The 20,594-nt window shown below is 44.5% G+C and overlaps 2 protein-coding genes across 3 annotated transcripts in view; one reads left to right on the forward strand and one right to left on the reverse strand.

The window, feature by feature from the left end:
- KCNJ11 (potassium inwardly rectifying channel subfamily J member 11) lies at window positions 1-19,835 on the forward strand. The gene has a single exon (XM_074543367.1). It carries the CDS (start codon window positions 293-295, stop codon window positions 1,493-1,495), a length of 1,203 nt encoding a protein of 400 aa, XP_074399468.1. The 5' UTR covers window positions 1-292; the 3' UTR covers window positions 1,496-19,835.
- The window catches only part of NUCB2 (nucleobindin 2), a 25,695-nt gene continuing 23,441 nt past the window's right edge, over window positions 18,341-20,594 (reverse strand). For both annotated transcript variants that reach the window (XM_074543366.1, XM_005486612.4), the window contains exon 13: window positions 18,341-20,222. In XM_074543366.1, the coding sequence (XP_074399467.1) occupies window positions 20,110-20,222 (113 nt within the window). In that variant the 3' untranslated portion in view covers window positions 18,341-20,109. The remainder of the gene's footprint in view (window positions 20,223-20,594) is intronic.

A 20,594-nucleotide genomic window follows, 5' to 3' on the forward strand; every position in this document is an offset into this window, starting at 1 on the left:
GGTAAAGAAACGCCCCCAGCTCCGGCGGGGAGCGCTCCCGGGCCGGCTGCAGCGGCGGCGGCGGCGGCGCTCCCGCTCGGCGCCGGGCGCGGCCGCGCCCCCGAGCCCGCGGCGCTCCCTCGGCCCGGGCGCGCAGGGCCGGCAGCGCGCAGAGCCCGCGGAGCGCAGGGGCGCGCAGGGGCGCGCAGAGCACACAGGAGCGCGCAGAGCGCACAGGGGCGCGCAGAGCCCGCAGGGCCCCTGGGCCCCCCCGGCTGGCGGGGCGGTGCGCGGCGGCGGTGGCGGCGGAGCCATGCTCTCGAGGAAGGGCATCATCCCCGAGGAGTACGTGCTGACCCGGCTGGCCGAGGATGTGCCCGATCACGCCCGGTACCGCGCTCGGGAGAGGCGGGCGCGCTTCGTGGGCAAGAACGGCGCCTGCAATGTGGCCCACAAGAACATCCGCGAGCAGGGGCGCTTCCTGCAGGACGTCTTCACCACCCTGGTGGACCTCAAGTGGCCGCACACGCTGCTCATCTTCACCATGTCCTTCCTGTGCAGCTGGCTGCTCTTCGGCATGGTCTGGTGGCTCATCGCCTTCGCGCACGGGGACCTGGACCACAGCACCCGGCTGCAGCGGGACCCCGCCGAGGGGACGGCGGGCTCTGCGGCCGCCTTCGTGCCCTGCGTGACCAGCATCCACTCCTTCACCTCCGCCTTCCTCTTCTCCATCGAGGTGCAGGTGACCATCGGCTTCGGGGGGCGCATGGTGACGGAGGAGTGCCCGGCCGCCATCCTGGTGCTGATCGTGCAGAACATCGTGGGGCTGGTGATCAACGCCATCATGCTGGGCTGCATCTTCATGAAGACGTCGCAGGCGCACCGGCGCGCCGAGACCCTCATCTTCAGCAAGCACGCAGTGATCGCGCTGCGGGAGGGCCGGCTCTGCTTCATGCTGAGGGTGGGCGACCTCCGCAAGAGCATGATCATCAGTGCCACCATCCGCATGCAGGTGGTGAAGAAGACGGCCAGCCTGGAGGGCGAGGTGGTGCCCCTCAACCAGATCGACATCCAGATGGAGAACCCCGTGGGGGGCAACAGCATCTTCCTGGTGTCCCCGCTCATCATCTACCACGTGATAGACAAGAACAGCCCCCTCTACGACATCTCCCCCATGAACCTGCACCACCACGAGGACCTGGAGATCATCGTCATCCTGGAGGGGGTGGTGGAGACCACCGGCATCACCACGCAGGCCAGAACCTCCTACCTGGCGGACGAGATCCTCTGGGGCCAAAGGTTCGTGCCCATCGTGGCGGAGGAGGACGGGCGCTACTCGGTGGACTACTCCAAGTTCGGCAACACGGTGAAAGTGCCCACGCCGTCGTGCACCGCCCGGCAGCTGGAGGAGGACAAGAGCATCATGGACACCATGCCGCTGTCCCCCAAGGGCACCATCAGGAAAAGGTCTGTCAAGCTAAAGCCCAAGTTTACCATAAGCGAGGAGCCTTCCTGATGCCTTCTGACTGGGAAACTCTGTTAGGGCTTTGTGTCTGAATGATCTCATGAACTCAAAACACTGAGGTGGCCTCTTACTTTTTTTTTAAAATTCAGGTTGGTAGCACAAGGTATGTTCTGGTGTTATTTATTGCGGGGAAATCTAAAGCTAATTATATTTTTTTAAAGGTGTGAGAGATTTCAAGCAGAACTGGGAGTAGGGAAAATCATGGTCTGCAGCTTTAAATTCAATCCAGACTATTTAATCGCACGATCATTTTGCCTTGATTCAACTGCAGGTAATGACACATTTTCTCAAAAAATAAATGTATATTTATCCTCAGAGATTGCAGGTTTTTTAGGGTCTTGCAGTGTTTGCAAGTCAGTAGTTTTTAACTGGTGTTTTTTTTCCTAACTTGAACAATCAATATAACAAAATAAAAATATTAATAATTAATAAAGTAGGCTGGATTTAAATGATTAAAAAAGGGTCAGGAAATGGCACAAGACCAGATCTGGAAGTGTCTCTATATTATACTATATGTCTCAAAGAAATTAACTGCTGGATTTGCATCATCCATTTGTGTTGTATGGAGCCACTCCTACCACATGCAGTATGAAATGTATTTGAATATTTACTTTTGTTTATTTTAAAAGCCTTTACACTTCCAAAATAAAACATTCAGGAATACCTTTTTGTATTGTACATTTCTGAGAGTAAGCAATACTTTGCCTTTAAAAGGAGTAGCAGATAATATATAGTTGAAATCAATTATAAATAGGACAATTTTGCATTTTAATTTCAAAATGAAGAGAAGCAACATTCCCTCTCTCTAAACCACATGGCAATAGGATATTCAGTACAAGAATTAACCTCTCCCTTGGGTCACGGTGAATTCTGCTAGATAATCGGGGAATAAAAATAGAATTCCATATTTTGAATGAAAGGACAGTGCTGAATGCTGAAAAATATATCTGCATGCAGTAGGGAAAACCTTTTACTCCTTTCCTTTTTGTAAAAGAAACAAGGGTTTTTTGTGCTCAGGGGAAGGAAGGGTGCATAGGACAGCGTGTTCACTCCTGGGATGCTGTGTCAAAAACATTTCTGCTGCTGAGGAAGCAGTTCCTGCTCCGGTCTCATCCTGAGCTCCCTGTGCAGCTGGTGCCTGCCTTGGCTTTTAGCTGGATCCAGGATCTGTCGTTTGCCAGCAAACAAGGAGCCATGTTCGCTCTCAGTCCCACGGTAACAACAGGAGCAATTCCCCTTCACCCACTCCTGCAAATCCTCTCTGGAGCTCCCGGTAGCAGCAGCAAGTTCATTCCTGCACAGGGTTGTGGGACATGGCACCAGCATTAGCTACAGGGCAAACTGCCCCCAGGTAATACAATGTCCAAATGAAACCTGCAGAACATCACAGAGCTGATCCACACCTGGTTTTACAGGCTGTGCAGAGAGAAACAACTTACTTTAAACATTATTATTCAAGGAGGATCTAGTGTCAAGACTTGTGTGCTCTGTAGTTCACAACAGACACTAAAATCGTTTGTGTTGGCAATAATATGGCAATTTTCTGATGGCTTGTCAGTGTAACTGTATGATAAACTCATTCAAAAGGATAAGAAAACTTCCACAGTGACTGTGGAATATTCTCAGGCATCTATCATAGAAAAATCAACGTTTGGGTGAAATCAAGTATCAAGTATTGGGTTAAAATGAAAAACCATTTGTTTTGTTTTTGGTGTTTATGTATTTTGGTTTTATGAAGCATTACCAGACTGCCAGTCACAGGAATAAATGCCTGCTCAGTTTCCAAATCCCCAGTACACCTATATAATTCTGTAAACAGCTCTGAAAATGTGAAATGAATTTCACAACAAAATGACAGTAAAATTAGCATTAGCAAGTAGTCAGCAAAGAGAATTTGGAAGGGCACATTTTATATTATAATCATACCCCTCCTCCTGCGTTTTTAAAATAGGGCATGATTAAATGCCTTACATGATTAAATTTCTTCTGTAAGACCAAGTTGATTTGTCACATTATTTTCTGGCTTTCCCTTTCTCCTGCCCCAGTCTCCCATTCCCTCTCAGAGGGCAGCTACAGTAGAGCTCCCTGCATTTCCCAGGCACCTTTGTTCCTTTGAAAGTTCATTGTTCTTTATCACTTGTCACAAAACAACTGCTTTGTTCTCACAAGAGTTGTACACAAAATATTAGTTGGCTTTCCAGTAACTTGAAATCCTTGGCCTGTCCCTAGGTCTCCTTAGTGCCTTATTTCAGTGTGTGAGATGCACCTCAAGGTTCTCCCATAAAACCACTTCAGCTCTGGCTAAAAATCTTCTCAAGATTTGACCTAAATGTGAAGCAGTTTCAGCAGCAATACCCTGCAACTATTTTCAGGGACTGATGCAAGCTTGTTTTTTGCCCTGGGGAAGTCTGTGAAGCTGAGAGGTGGAAAATTCTCTTTGTTTCCTGTGAGATGGGAGGGGAAGGATGGGAGGAAACAGCTTCTGTTCACTGGGCTGCAGTCAGGAGCATCTTTTATGTAATTTCTTTTTCAAAAATCTGCCTGATTCTTCTGAAGTCTTGCAAAAAAAAAAAAAAAAAAGGGATCATAATATTATGAGGAAGGGAGGATTTGTGCTGTTAAAATCACCATAGTGAATTATTTGAAGCAAAGAGCTGGTGATTTTGAATTTCAGGACTGTTGTGATATAAAATCCTTCTGTTCTTTCACCATTTCAAATATTCAGAAGCATTTTGGGGGCAGAGCAAGGAGGGATGAACGTATTTATTTTGCACTAAGGATATTCTTTTTGGGAATCCTTTCAATTTGTCATTTATGAACTGTTTGGGAGCACAGGTACCTGAAATGGTGCTCAGAGCTCTCCTTCTGCTGCCAACCCCCATTCTCCGTGGGAAGGCTCTGGGGAAGGCAGCAGTGCCATCATTTGCACACAGAAAAGTCCTCGTTCCCAGCAGTGAGCAAGCACTGTGCTTTCCATGGGTGAACTCAGAAGTGAGTGGGCTTCTGAACTTTCTTTCCCAGCCCACGTCTCCTTTGGGAGGCGGTGTCACGGTTTGGATCCCGCAGAGCTGCGGCTCCCACGCGTGCTGGGGGCTGTGGGGGCACCTGGAGTTTGCATCCCTGCTCAGGGCTTGCCCTGCCTGGACTGGGCACATGGACACAGGCAGGGAGCCCAGGGAGTGCATGGAATTGCCTGTTGTGTGCTTCAGGAGAGCGTGGTCAGTCTGTGCTCACAGGCTCACACTGCGTATTCACTGCTTTTGAGTTTTGGAGCTGCTTGGATGGGGAGCAGGATCGCAGAAGGGGAGGCTGCAGAACACTGGGATGTCACAGCTTTAAAATACTTACAGTGACTGTTGGTGAGCCACTGGGCATCTCAGTTTGTGTTGCTTTTCCTAATGAAATCCAAACATATGCATACAAAATTAGGTTATAACAGGGTCAGAATTTCTGTCTTTGTCCCTCAAGGCACATGGTAAGTGCAGTGTTACAGCAGTGTACGGTGGTGGGACATGTCCCTGTGAAATAGACACAAGCCAGAAATGAACTGAAGAGATGGCATTATAAGGGAAAAGAGAGTCAGGAATGCAGAATAAATACATTTAAAATGCAGAAGTTACACAGTGTGGAGACAATGGCAAGCAGTAATAAACCATTTGATTTTGCAGCAGCAGCAAAGGTGTGATGATGCTCGGATGAGAGATCAAAGCCCTAAAAAGCAGATATGAGAGGCTGCAATGAGAGTCTTTAACAAGGCCAAGGTCTGCATGCTAGCACAGATTAGCAACAGGGTCAGTGTCAAAATTCAGGCTGCCCTGAAACGTGAGCCTGGGCTGGGCATGGCCAGCATTGCTCAACCCAGCGGGTAAATATTGCTGCTTGTTGAGCAAGGTGGGAGCCACAGCAGGGCCCTGCTGGGAGCAGTGCTAGGAGGGCTTGTGGGGGTCTGACCCCTGTGTTAGTTATGTATTAATAGCTAATAATATCAAACTAATGAGTAATTAACAGCTCTTGGAAAACTGAATTTGTGTCTCTGCGTTTTCCTTCCTTTTCCACTCTTTGTACCTCAGTCACCCCAGGTAATTATTATAGGTTTGCTAGCACAGATTGTTTTGATTTGGGACAAAGCACAAACATGTTTTGGGGAGTAAAATACAAACTTAAAATAGACAGTAAAAAACCAAAAACTTCTGTGAAATTGCCCATCTTGCAACTTTCCCAGTGATTACTTGTACAAAGCATGGAAATATCCATTCTCAGGATATTGATGAACCACCATGGGTTTATGCTGCCTGTTGTTCATTTTGCAGGTCTGAGTGGAAGGGGATGTGTTTTGGCTCTTCAGAATAGGGTTAAGGAGAAGAGATTGAGGTTCAAAATAATTTAAGGCTCCCTGGTTACACCTTTTGTGCTCAATGTCATCCTGGCATTCCCACTAAAAATGGGCAGGATAAGTGCTCTTTGCAGGGCATGTTCCACGAGGAACTCCATCCATCCAGGGCCAGCTGCCCCATTCCAAGGTGAACGTCTCCAACCCAACAGCCCTGATCCAACATCCTGGAGCGCAGCAGGAAAACTTCCCACCCATTTCAGTGTATTTCTGGATCCACAGGCATCATCTGCTGGACTGCTGGGAGCACGTGCTGAGGCAGGGAGAGGATTTTCTCCTCCTGGAGCAGGAGAGCTGCTGGAGGTGAGGAGGAGGCCTGGGGGAGCTGGGGACACGTGCTCAGCTTGGCCAGGCACTGCCTGTGACTCAGGGCTCTATTTTTGATTCAGCAAGGGGAGAAAGATACGTGATACAAACCTCCCCACCCCACCGAGGAGAACTATTAAAAGAGCAGAAGACATTCCTGAGAGGCTGCAGATGCTGCTCCGTCCTGCTCTGAGCGCTGCAGGGTGCCTGCAGAACATGCTGCATGTTCTTTGGCTTGTGCTCCTGTTTTAATTTATAGTGTGACTTTGATGAGTTATCACAGGGCAGTGACTCTGTGAAACTCTGTTCTGTTTGAACAGAATTTTCAAAAATCAGAGCCTGCAGCCCCTCTCTAACCCTGTTGACACTTGTGCCTGCCCTACTCAGGAGTTGAAATGCAGATGACACCACCCCGTGAGCTTTCCTGACCAGCTCCTCCCTGCAGGGCTGAGCAGCTTTAAATGGCAATCCCATCACAAATGGGGGGTCTAGGGGTGCCTCGTGGCAGTGCCCCCATACAGAACCGTGTCCCCTCTTCCCTTCCCTCACTGGGAGTGGGGCTGCCACCCTTTTCCTCCTCCAGCTGCTCATTCAGCTGGCCAATACTTGCTTAGGAGCTTTGCCTTTGCTCTCTGCCCAAGGGAGGGGAGGCACAGGATGTAAATACCATTATTGTTGTTGTTATATTCACCATAATGTTATTCCTGAGTGGAGTTGGAGCACTGAAATTGACAGTGAGTATCAATGAACTTCAACTCTAGGCCCCATTCTAAAGCCTGGGCCTTCAAATCCAAGAAGGATTGCCAGGGGGTTCATTAGCACCAGGATTTCCCTCTTAGGGCTGGGCACTAATAGGTTAATGGGGTGGGCAGCTGACTCAAACAGCCTCTGATGGGGCCTTTGCTACAGCAGTGGTGCTGTTTCTCAGCTTCAGCAGCTCCTGGGAACTTGTTCTTCTGCCTTGTGAGTAAAAATCTTGCTTTATTTCCTTTTCTCGAGCTTGAGACAATATGGCCCTTGTGCGTATTTTATAACCTTTTTGCTAAGGCATTGGACTTTGTTGGGTGTTTATGTCATGGTCTTGCCATGTGCATGAAATGTTGTTCTAGTGTGGTGAGTGTTGGTCTTTTCCCAAGTGGCAGGGGACAGGACAAGAGCAAAGGGCTCCAGTTATGCAGGGGTGGTTTAGGTCGGATATTAAGGAAAATTTATTCCCTGAAAGGGCTCTCAGGCATTTGAACAGGCTGCCCAGGGCAGTGTTTGAGAGCTGTGTTGGTGTGTTGCTGATTGACCTGGTTTAGTGTTGGAGTTGCCACTGCTGGGCTAACAGCTGGACTTGCTGATCCTGAGGGTCTTTCCCAACCTAAACTCTGCTTTGATCACAAGTTCTCACTGTCTCTTGGTGAGTGTGTGCTTACAGTAATGGTTCAATAAAGTTGTTAGTTCCAATTTGGCTTTACAACCTGAGGAACAAAAACTAGCAGGGTGATGTTTCTTTCCTGGGATAGGTGGAGAAAGGAAGCAGTGAGATGAGCAGGAAGATCAGAGTGATGCTCCTACAAGTTGTGTGGGTTTTGGTGGAACAGAGTGCACAGACAGCAGCTTCTGTGTGGAAAATAATGGCAAATTCTTATCCAAATAATAAGCAGTAAACAAATATTTTTCCAAAGTCAGGATCTGTCTTTAGAAGTGAATTTGGAGGAAGTAGCTGCTACTTTCTCACAGATTTTTTCTATCGAGTGTTGCCTGGATATTCTTCATTTAGAAGCCACCTGCTTTACTAAATGGATGCTTTTGACAGTGATACTTGATTATATGATTTGAAATGTTGTTCTTTCATGTTTCCTTTTTTTTAATTACACCAAAGTTGTTATTAATTTGACTCTTTCCTGCTGCCTTTGCTCATTATTGTATATGGCCTGAAAAGCATGTCACTTCTGTTGTGCTCTTGTTTAAGGAGAGAAAGAGAATTAAAAGTTCTCCAGCATGCCCTAGCCCTGTGACACACAGTGAGAACTCATGAATTACAATACTACCACTCAAGGTATTTCAATGTTATCACAAGTGTTTCTCCTCTGTGGAGCTCTGTGCTCATTGAAGCCTCTGTTTTCTCTTTTAAGTGGAGCTAAGTTAAATTCTAAAATTCGTGTTTCCTCAAAAGTCTCATCTTCAGTAGAGACTCACACCTGAACCTACATTCTTCACTCTATTTTCTTTTTATAAATTATATAGGAGATTAAACCAGACCTATCCCTATCCAGTCCTTGTTTTCTACATTGGTTGTCAAATGGGAATAGTCCCTTAAACCAGAAAACTAAACTCACCCATTTTCTCTTCCTTGCACACACCAGAACTGGAGTATTTGTCACAGTGGCCTTTGGATGTGCAGCACTGCACTTTTATCTCCAAGGTGGGAATGCTTCCTGGCTGGGTGGACCAGGACTGTTTATTTTCTTTTTCTGAGGGAAGTGAATAAATGTTTTGGCAGCAAAGCCACCCCATAAATGTGTCACATTATGGCTGAGTGGTTTGTGTTTTACTATTAAAACTGTCATTTCTACATTTCACTGGTGTCCTGTAATGTTAAATAATTACTTGAAAAAACAGCTCTGAATATAAGACTCTCTGCTACCTTGTTCCCATTGTTTGGGCTTGGCCTTGAGCAGGCAGGTGTGAAACTTGTGTGCTCAAACCCTTCTCTTTGTCTCTGCCCTCTCAGGACTGCCAGAGATCCCTTACCTTCAGCTGACTTGCATATGGAAAAAAACCCAGCTTGGTTTAAAAACTATTAATATTAACCTGGAGACAGCTTGTGGTGATGGATAATGCAGATTCTGCCTCTTTCTTCCCATTCCACGTGCATGTTGCTGGTCCCAAACCTGGAGTTCTGTAGCCAATACAGGGCCAAGCAGCTGCTGACTCCTCTCACTCACCAGATGTTCCAGATGTTTGCCTGCTGAGGTGAGGGTCATGCTCAGGGTGATATTATCAGAATGACCTTTGCAGGTTTGTTCTGTTCTAAAACCATAAAGACTTTGTGTGCCCTAGATTTGCTTTTTAGTAGGTGCAGTTTATTAGCAGCCCTGTTGGCTTCTTCTACAAAGCAGCAGGAATTAATTGCAATAGCAATGTTCTTGTACTGACCTGTTGTAAAGGGAGTCAGTATATCCATAGAGAAATCCTCAATCTCTCATTTTAAAGTATTTCCCAACTTACACCAGTCCAGAGACATTTTTAGTGATTTTGCTCTCATTACTCAGTATCCAGTGCTCGCTGCTTTTCCCATTGGCTCTCAGGGAAGCTGCTCCAAATGTGCTAAATTCAACAGATGTCATTTCACTGGCTCAAAACAGTCTGGATGTGGCTCAGAGAGAGCCTGGATAGAATGGTGTGCTGGTGCTCACATTTCATTCATTTTCCTGAAACAGTTTTAATAAATGAAAAAATACTGAGCAGCGGTTGTTGGGAAGTTTCTCTTGATCCTTAGAGAGTTAGAGGTGCAAAGTTTTGTTAGTTTGTTTTTGGAGTTTACTTTGTAGCTACAGCTCATTCATTGCTGCAGGGGGGTGGAATATTTTGAAAATTTCCACAATTTTTTCAGACCTAGAAAAATACTTGTTTAAAGAAATAATGTCCTTTAGGTAACACTCTTTAATAACTTTGTGGGGTCTCTTATTCCTTTATCCAGCCACAGTAGAAGAAGCTTGAGTGTTTGCAAAACTAGTACCCAAATTTAAACTAACTGCTAAGAGGTAACAAATAATTATAAAATAATACAGTTTGCCTGCAAGAGTGAGTTGATAGGCTTGTTCTTAAGAGGGTGTTTGTCAAGTTCTTTTTCTGGCAGCAGGAGTAAGACTAAAGTATGATTCCTATCAACATAATAGCAATTAAGCACTTGACTAGAGCAGGCTGTTTTCAGCCCCATCACCATCATCCACCAATTAAAACTTGCTGCTACTTTGCTACAGGGAAAGGAGAAGAGTTATAGTTTGAGGGCAAACTGGTTAAGAAGTAAAGTTTGGTTTTTAGCTAAAAAACCCAAGCAAAGGTTTGATGCCAACGGTTCTCAAGTGTGAAATGCAAAATCTATGCTGCTTTCTAGCCTCTAGGATTTTACAGCAGGGTAAATATGAATTTACATCTTGTGGTTGAGAGGGGAGAAGGAAAGAGAAATTGTTCCTGTCAGATGTGATCTCATGGAAAGCAAATTGGTGGTGGAATGGATTAAAGATAACAGAACTCAATTTGTGGCTTTTATTCCCCAACCACTTTCAGCATTTCATAGTGGGGAATATACCATTCTTCAGTCACTTAAAATAAAACAATTCAAGCAAAGCAAAAACCCAAGTATAACTCAGCCTTTGTTGATACCGGTTTGTTGGAGATTTTGTTGAGACTCTCAATAGCAAAATTAGCATCCAAGTGAACCCATCTTGTGGAGCACTACATGGAATAATTTGATATAAAGCTGCAGCCAGGCTGGGCTGACCTGTGCTTGCAGTGACTCATGAGTTACCTTTCTGGCCCCAGTGACTCTGTACAACTGAAACAAAATTACTATCCCTCACAAATTGCATCAAGCACTGCTCTGTGCTGCCCTTCCAGTGACAGAACAACAGAGATTTATTTTACGTGCCTGACAACCTTAGAAATCTTTTTTTTTTTAATAGGTTTCTCCAGACTTTGTACATTACTTTGAAAACAGCTTTATTTTTTGACAAATATGAAAACTGTAGTGTCATCTGAAGCACAGGATACAGGTAGAAGCAGTTGCCTGAGTGGCCCAGTAGCTCTTGTTTATTATTCATGTTTTATTTTTATTCATTGTATTTATTTATGAAATATTATAGTTGTTATAAAATATTTATTATTATTCATTGATTATGTCCTCCTCCAATAACCGCTGAATTTTAATCTCTTTAGGTCAGAAACCAGTTATTCTCTACACTCAGAGAGACTATAGAGTATTTCCTACTGCTAGATAAGCAGATAAAGATGTGAAAAGGAGATCAAAGAAACTTGATTATTTATCTCTTGGTATTTATATATTTGGTTATTTGTAAGGGAAGCAAGAGGAATTCCATTTCAGGAAGAAATATGAAAAATAATAGGTTTTTGACAGCTTAAACACAACTGAACTTCAGTCCTCTGGCTATGCAAATGAATTTATTTATATTAATTTAGTACTCATCCAGCTACAAGGCTTCTGTAACAAATGTACCATGTAATTACCTATTTTATTTTCCCCAGTTTATGAAGTTCCCAGCTTCTCCTTGCCAGTCCTTCTCCTGGCCCTGAAACAGCTATGCCAGCACAATTTAAAAACTTAGGAATTACAAAGTGCAAGTGGCTTCCCTGCTGCAGGAGGAATAATCTATTTACTTTCTCTAAGAGAAGATAAGGGGTCAGTGTCATCCTATTCAAATATGTTTCCTCAGGAAAACACTTAGCAAGCTCCAAGAGATATTTCTTGAAGCCTTCAAGGATAAGTAGACCATAGTGGATAAGGCTCTCTGATTTTCAGTAGGGCAGACAGGAATACGGATGCCATGGACACTTTGGAATTGTCAGGCTTTGAAATTCTCTGCTTTTTAAGCTTAATCTAATCCTCAGGTCAGATTTAGATCTATGTCTACATTTTTCTTCTCTTTTTTATGCATTGGTTTGCGAGTGCAGTGCTCTGTAGATGTCTCACAGTGGGACAACCAGGTCTGTGTGGGATTCTCTTTGGGTTTTTCCTAAATACTTTATTAAGAGAGTTTGTGACAAATCCTTTGAGATCTTATCAGGAGCAGCACTTGTGTTGCTCCTCAGGTGCAGCCCTGTCCAAACTCTCTGTTTCTGGTGTGTCAGTGTTTGTAAAGCTGCACTGAGCTCCCCCAGGGCACTCTTGCAGTGTTTGGCAGAACCAGCACAGCTTTACAGGCACTCTGTCCTCTCCAGATGCTTCCAAAGAGAAAAGCACAAACACCCTGCCCAAAGGAGACAGGATAAGAGAATCACCTTGCAAACTGAGAGCATTTCCTTGCAGTACCCTTTGAGTGGGCAGCATCAGCAATGAGCTGTCTGTGGGGCTGTGAAAATGGAATTTGGTTGTCTTTGCAATGCAGTTTTGTCCCCAGCAGCAACTAAAAGATCTTTGTCTTGAGGATCTGCAGAGGATCCTTCTGAGAGCTACTCAGAAAAGATGAACTCTTTAGGCAAAAAGTTTAATTCCTTCAGGAAAGGAGAAATGGGCTGTTCAAGTGGAGGAGCCTTCACAGCAGCTGGCGTGTCCATTGAGCATTGCACTGCATCCAGCTCTATTTGCACTGCATCCAGCTCTGGTGGGGCTAAAAACCAAATCAGCAGATTTATAGCAAGTTTTATCAAGAGAAGAGAGCACAGCAAAGTGCTGATTGAGGGTGTCCCCTCTCCCAGCCCCTGAGCACACAGCCTGCAGAGGAGCCCATGCTGGCAGCCCAGAGCACAGGCAGAAAGGGGATTTGGGCAGGATGGGCGTCATGACTGCACCCAGGGCAGCTGTTAAATTGCTCTGGAGAAATACCCAAGGTGTGTTTGCTTTTCCTGGTTTGGCTGTGGCCAACAGTGCACAAAAGTCTCATTGTCCTGTATTTTGTGTGCCTGAAACTGAAAAGCTTTCAGGTCCTCCTGGTTCTTTAGCAGAATTGCTTTGTCTTCTCCCTGCTTTGCATGTCAGAGGAAAGTGTGTACCTTCCTTTCTTGTGGATATTTCAGATAAAAAGTTGTAATAGTAATGGTTTGGGATGAAAGCCCACAAGCTCTCAGGGCAGCTCCTTCCAAAAGCTTCTTTTCTGTGCTTCCTTTGAACAATGCTACTTTTTAAGGAGCTGTAAGGAAAAAAAGGGAAATACCCTTGTCTGTGGATGCTCACTTCTGGGAACCTTGAGGAGCCGTGTGGGAAAGGGAGTTGCATTTACACAGTGCAAGTGCCTGCCTGAAATAAGCTGGAGTTTGCTTTTTTTTTTTAGCCCCAACTCATAAATGTGAGTTCGTTCTTCACTTTACAAAGGTTTAGGTACTGGACTGTGATAGTGCATTAAGGCATTTTATTGCCTTATTGCTTTAAAATGTGCAGTTGCAATCTCTTAGTTGAAAATCTGCAATTATTTAAATAGCCTTTAGTCCACCAGTGTTGCCAGATATGTGACTGAGGTCAGCTACAGGCCAAGTTTGTTCTCTGTGAATTTGTTTGGGAAAGGGTTGTTTAGATGCATGAGTTTGTCACAGTTTAATAACAAAGAAACCATGTCATCAAGCAGTTGGGAGTTTCACTTTGAAGTCCTGCTGACGACTCCTGTGCATCAGGCATGAGCAGGAGGATGTGCATGTGCTGGTTTTGGGTCAAACTGCATCTATTGAGCCAGTCAGCAATGGCAGCATGTGAATGCACTGCCTCTAGTCCCAGCATGGCTTTTTCCATGTTTCATAACTGCTATGTTGCAATATGGTTTTTTGAAGGGCTTTGTTTTGTTTTTAAATTTTAAAACAATGCTCTGTGCACACTTGGTGCCACCCTGGCTTTGTTCCTGAGGTTGAGGAGCTGTCTAGACCGAAAGCTGAGCCCTGATGAAACATGCAGGAGCTGCCAGGGCCAGGTCTGCAGTGCCACGTCAGGCACAGATGGTTTAGCAATCTCCAGCCCCACTTCAGCTGCCAGGGGACCAAAGGAAAACTTTCTGCTTTTAAACAAGTGGGAGCAAAGGCATGTGAGTGTTGGTTTTGGGAGCTGGGGTGAAATCCCAGTAATGGTGAGGAGCATTCCAGTGCTGGCTGCAGTTGTTCATCCTTCCCATTAGCCTCAGAATAAAATCATCTGCAGGAGCAGTTTTCAGTGTAGAAATTGTAACACAGAATTGAAATTGAGACTCTGGCAGCCACTGATGTGGTTGGTAGTGCTTGATGTACAGGAGAGCTCAGCCCAAGGGGAAGGCAAGCAGCTGTTAATCCAAAGACTGAGCCAAATGAAATGCAGCTTGGGGCCTGTAAATAATTAATAGGTAAATTAATAAGGACTATTATGGTGAAACTATCATTACCTGTGGATTGAACTAAATAGTCATCAGGATGGATAACTGGCTGCCTATTTTTCTCATCTGAAAACAAAGTAGAAAGTTAAAATACAGATAGTTAGACTAAGAAATCACATGTGCTATTCATAAGTTCCTTCATATTTTATAATACTCAGTGAACACAAATAATATCTACAGCACTTTCCTCTTGTTAAAAAAAAGAGCATAGAAAGAGGGTTTTTAGGCTAAGAATTATAAAGCTATTGAGTTGTGGGTTTATATGCAGTGAGCAACATGACACTGAACGTGGAAATTGAACCAGGGATAAAGGGAAACTGCTCATAAATTTAAGGTGTGCCTGGTTGGCAACTCCTTATTCTTTAATCTGAGGTCTCATATTTAACAGGATGATTTTTATGAGTTTTCTTGGCTGTTCATTGGTGATCACACTTCCCTGGGAGCTTCAGAGACCAAGTGAGGCAGCATTCCTAAGCTGGCTTCAGTATATGCAAATTTCACCTTTAGAGGTCCTGAGAGGAAAAAATAACAACTTGCATCTGCCTCCAAAGTAGCTGTTTCTTGAGCAGCCTCTGGAGTGACCATGGTGCCTGTATAATCTTGTTTCCTCCAGAAAAAGTATAGGTGTTGCTTTTTTTGTTTCACTAATATGTAGGATCCTCCTCTAGGACTGTGTTTTCAAGGTGTAAATGTAAACAGTAGTTTTACATGGTCAGTATCTTGGGGTTCTAAATACCAGCTAATCCTCACATTGTTCCTCAGTTGTGGTGTACTGCAGTGGGAGATGAAGTACAGAGTTGTCCATTCAGGGAGAACATCATTAGCTTAGTGATCGTTTGCACTTTCAGGGTCTCTTTCAGAAGGAAACAGCATAATGCAAGCAATGCCTTCTGTAGAAAGAAAAAACAAAAGCCCTTTTGAAACACGGCAGCTGCTGTTGTTCGGCTTTTGAGGGATCATTCCCTTCCCAACATCCCATTTTGCTGTGCCATCACTCTGCTCCTTTATCGGCTGCGGAGAGCTCAGCAATGCTTGTCTTGAGACTCCCTCTAGTGAGGGAATGGTGCAGATTTCTGAGACATCCCGGAGGGTTTGTGGCAATGTTGGGGGAGTCACTCTGTGCGCTGCTGAAACCCTGCCAGGGGCTCTAGTGAGGGAATGGTGCAGATGAGACATCCCGGAGGGTTTGTGGCAATGTTGGGGCGGTCACTCTGTGCGCTGCTGAAAGCCCTGCCAGGGTTTGCACTGGCAGGGTTTGCACTGCCTCCGGGGCTGGCCTCGGCTCCGGAGCTGCGCTCGCCTTGCCGGGCATGGGAATTGCGGGAAATCCCGGTTGCTGGGGGCTCCATGGCTGGGCAGCTCATCCTCTCCTCCTCCTCCTTGGCGGGCCCTGCGTTTGTGCACAGGGATAGCCTGGGATGGGCACCGAGGAGCTGGAGGGCTGTGCCTCCATCCCCTGTCCTGCCATGTCCCTGCTGACAGGGGACACGGAAAGGGAATCCTTCTTCCCGGTGCATTATTAACAGCAGTGATAAGAGAGTGAGGGAGGGTGTGAAGTGAGATATTGGGGGGAAGCTGTGCGTTGCATGCCCTGGCACCTCCCTTGGCACAGAATGGCTCTGTGGGCAGTTTCTCGGGAGAGAGCAGCTGGGAGCTGTCATGTGTTTAGGGCAATACACGTTTGAGTAAATAGGAATTGTTTGCACGGGGACTGCTGTGCAGTCACTCAGGCTCACAGCTGCTTGAATTGATGGAAAAGGGACAAAGAATGGAAAGGTCAGTTCTGCTGTGCTGCTCTATCCCTGCCTTTGTCACCGACAGCTACACCAGGTTTAGAAACTGAATTATCTCTGAAAAATTATTCTCCCTCACTGATAGTGTACCTTACCACACAAGTAAGTAGGTAGGGTGTTATTTAGCAGTTTTTTTTATAGTATGATTTTAAAAACTGTTACTACTGAATATAACCTGATTCTGGCACGTGGCGCTTTTAAAGCATTAGGTAACATTTAAGGCATTAGGTAACTCTAGATGGCTTTGATATTTGCTGTCTGTGGATGCATAAATAATAGGACTCAAACTCCCTCCCTTCTCATTATGTAAAAATAATTCATTTTTAGAAATGTAACTAAACTATAGTCAGTGTTGCTGTTTTCAGATGGAGCTCCCATTTCACAGCCTTGGTACAACTGGGACCAACTTTAGGGACAGCCCTTGGCATCTGTTGCCTACTTGTGCATCAATCACCAAAGGACAAGCCCTAGTTCAAAGCTTTGTTTCTTTACAAAACCCTACCATGCATCATATTTTCCCTAGGCCAGATAAATTCATGAGATGGAAAATTCTAATGTGGCTGGATAGGCTATCACATCCTGTGGATGTCAGAGACACCTTGTCCCAGCCGTTCTCACATCCTGAAGTGGCCAACACCTGACTGGGAATGCAAAATCTTGGTGCAGAATGCAACCTATAGAAGAGTGTGTTACTAAGCCCCTGGGTGCTTCACCTTCTCTAGAATTTCTGTTTTGAATGTGAATAAGTCAGGGAACTGTGGGGTGGTGTTAGGAGTTTGTAATGCTGTGGCACAGTAGGATTTTAATTAGTTTGGCTTGTGTTTTTATGAATATAGAAAATTGAGCATTCGAGTACCTAATTAGTGAATAGCTACTGCAGTGAGGCAGCTGGTGCCAGGGAAGAACACAACATCTCTTACATCTTATTTTAAATTCACATCATTCTAGAAGGTAAGAAATGGAGGGCAAACAGGAAGGACTTCTAAGGAGGCCTCAGGGTGACCCAGTTGTGGCCTTTCACTGCTTCAAGGGAGCCTGTGGGAAAGATGGAAAGAGACTTACAAGGGTGTGTAGTGACAGGACGGGGAAATAGCTTCAAACTAAAGAGGGCAGGGTTAGATTTGATATTAGGTTAGATATTAGATATTAAGAAGAATTATTTACTGTGAGGGTGGTGAGGCCCTGGCACAGGTTGCCCAGAGAAGCTGTGGATGCCCCATCCCTGGCAGTGTCCAAGGCCAGGTTGGATGGAGCTCTGAGGAACCTGGGATAGTGCAAGGTGTCCCTGCCCATGGCAGGGGCTTGCAATGAGATGATCTTTGAGGTCCCTTCCAACCCAGGCCATTCTAATTCTATGAATACAAACCCAGCTCTTGCCCACCCACTAAAAATAAAACACTAAACCTCTGTCACTGTGCTGAGTTTCAGTTTAATCCAGTTAAAAACTAATCTATACAAAGTACGGAGTGGGGCTTTTTTTTTTTTTACATATATTGCACCAGAGATATGAATTTGTACAACATTAACCAAATTTTACCCCTTCATCCTCCTACCAAAACCCCAGCCAAGTACAAAACTGAATCTCTGCATCTTTGTGGTGGAACTGGTGTCTGTATAAAGTCAGATACAGTTTTGTTGTAATCGCCTCCTAAATGAAAAGCAGAATACAGGCATAAGCACTTGTGCCCATGATATTCCAGTCCCTTATTTCTCTGGTTATAACTTTCCACTTCCCAAGTTACAACAATTCTTTACAAAGCTCTGGATGTTTCCAGATAAACGGGATAAGGGGGACAATTGCCAACAGCAGAGTCAGGACTTTACAATCAAATGTAAGAGGCTGCACTGAAACTGAAGCTTGAGCATTACATTACAAAGCTTTGTGACATTTAATGGCATCTTAGGAGGGTGAAGTAGCCTGAAGGAATGATTTGTATGGTAGAAATGCCTTCACACCAAAGCTTTCAGTCCCTGAATCTCTACAAACATCTGTGGCTGTATCACTTGTCCTCTGCAAACTTTCATGTGAGACGGGGAAACACAGAAAGGTTTCCCCTTGTCTTCACCGTGACATTTGAATAATTCCCTTTGTTTCCCTCCTCACCCTGTTACCCATGATCAGGCTGCAACCCCAAAGCCAGGGCTGTGCCCAGAGAAAGTTACAGCTCCACGAACCATGTCTGGGCCTCTCTGCAGACAGATGAGGCTGCTGAAAGATATTTCAGTCTCCAGACAAAGACAAAATCAAACTGTTTTAGAATTGCATAGAAATGACAAACAGTGGAGACATCGGTTTTCCAAACTAAAAATGTCATCTACTTGCATAAGAAACAAAAAGAAAAGGTGAAATAAGTCAAATTGGGTGGTATAAATGAAGGAAATGCAACATGACAACAGGATAAAATAGATAAATAATCTGTTCTGGCACTGAGTTCTGCTGCATTGTGTGAAGAACATGAATATGCCCAGGTCTGATGGAAGAAGCCTTGAGCATGGGAGGAATGTGCCTGGCTTCCATCAACCAAAGTTCTTCAGAGTGAGACATTTCCCAAACGTCAATACAAAATGTTAGCAATTGCCTCTGGTTTGTTGAGTTTGCCTAAAATATTCAAGTCTTATTCTGAAAGGAACATCTTTCTCTAACAGATGTGCTTCTGTTTCTTTGCTCAAGCCCCAAAGTATCTCTTTTAATGCCATTGTCAGCAGTTAGCCATAGAACAGGAAGGAAATGTAAAGGATGCAGGCAGAGGTGTGTGAATCTGCTCAAAGCCAGCATTACACAATCAGAACAATCCCTGTTTAAAAAACAAAACAAACAAAAAAACAACCACAAAAAGCCAAGCAAACAAGGAAATCCACACAGGGTTTACACTACAGGATAGTTTGTTTGAAAAGAATGAGAAGCAGGGACACTGGCACAACTTTTCAGCATTATAATAAAACTAACATGAAAATCAACTTACTCTTGTAAAATCTTGGCCTGCAATACTAGGGACCTATCCTGGTTCAATACCAAAATAACACAGTCAAGCAGCATCCCTGGCTTGGGACACTTCTTAACCTTAGACCAACGGCTGAAAGACTCATAAGAGTCACCAGTGAGACCCTTAACAAATCCCAGATTCATGTCTGGGAAGAGCTCTCTGAAGCACATGGTGCACTTTGAAAAATCTGGTTTGATTGTAGGAGGTAGGACAATTGCACAGAAAAAGACAGTGAGTCTTGTTCTGTTTTGCACAATATTTCCATCAACATAAAAAGCTTACTTAATAACATGCAAAATTTTGAGATCAGCTGGCATCTGATGAAAGAAATGGGGACAAAAGTGCTGTCCCAAGGGCCAGTTGAGCTTTCAACTGCTACACAGAATTCATCTCAACAAGGAGGACGGTTCAGATCAGTACACAAGCACAGTATTCCTTTTGAAGGCTTTCAGTGAAATTCTTAGGTTTCTGTAAACATGAAAAATATTCACTGTTCCACAGAATTCTTTGCTGTGTTTAAATTTTACAAAGTGCAAGTTTTCTGTGATTAAGAAATTTTATTTTTATTTGGTCTCAAAGAAGGAAGAGTTTGGTAGTGCTGGAAATAGGCCTTTATCTGTGGTCTTTGTTTCCCCATCTTTTGCTTTTCAGCGTTTCTGGAAAGAGTTTCTACATCAAGCTAGACCTAACTTAACATCCAGGCCTGTTCCCTGTTTCCTCTCTGAGAAGATCCTGATTCATGCCTAAACACAGAATGGCAGACATCTCCCCCTTCTTTGTGAAGGGAGAGTTCAACAGCTCAGTCCCCTGGCCAAAAAAACCTTTAGTATTAATGGTTTCCTTATTTTCCTTCTCTGTTATAGCCTCCACATGATCCCCTTGTGTTTCTTACCAATGCATTTGAGAGAAAATTAATTTAACTTAAAAAGCAAATCTGATATACTTCATGTCTAACATTCCTGATGATTTTACAGTCTGAGGGAGAAAGTTCATGTTTGACTCTGATTTCCTGTCCCCCCACCCCTCCCTCCCTCCCTCCCCAAATAATAAAGATGCTATAAAGTTGAGGCACGAGTGGTTAAGGGTGAACTGGATCAGTTCTGACAGCTGCTTCTTGCACGTGTCCTGGTGGTAAAGGCTGATCTCCTCCTGCTGGGTGCTGTGCTGCATCTGCAGCTTTGTGCTCAGCAGCTGCAAAACAAGAACACAACCCTTTGTAACATCTCAGTACACTGGCCCCAAATGTGGAAATTCTCTAAATGGAAGTTTCTAGCATAGGGACACTCAAACAAAAGCTTTGTTTTCTGGTCTATAAGTGGAATCAAGAGTTTTTGGGATTGAGACCCAACACACTTAACTATTAGTCAGTGTTACCTCTTAGATTACAAATTGTTTCTGCTTTCTGTGAAATATTCTCACATAACACACTGTTTTTTCTTAAATAAATCATGTTTTTATGAGACCTTTAATTCCAATATGGGAAGCCTGAAAAAGAAATAACTAACAACTTGCTCCTGTATGTTCCTCCTCGCTGCATCAGTACTTACAATGTTCTCCCTTTGC

This window comes from Zonotrichia albicollis, chromosome 6 (genome assembly GCF_047830755.1).
Source record: "Zonotrichia albicollis isolate bZonAlb1 chromosome 6, bZonAlb1.hap1, whole genome shotgun sequence".
In the NCBI taxonomy this organism is placed as follows: domain Eukaryota; kingdom Metazoa; phylum Chordata; class Aves; order Passeriformes; family Passerellidae; genus Zonotrichia; species Zonotrichia albicollis.

What these genes read in the sequence shown, in the direction of transcription:
- KCNJ11 (XM_074543367.1), top strand. Translation starts at nt 293, where the DNA reads ATGCTCTCGAGGAAGGGCATCATCCCCGAGGAGTACGTGCTGACCCGG.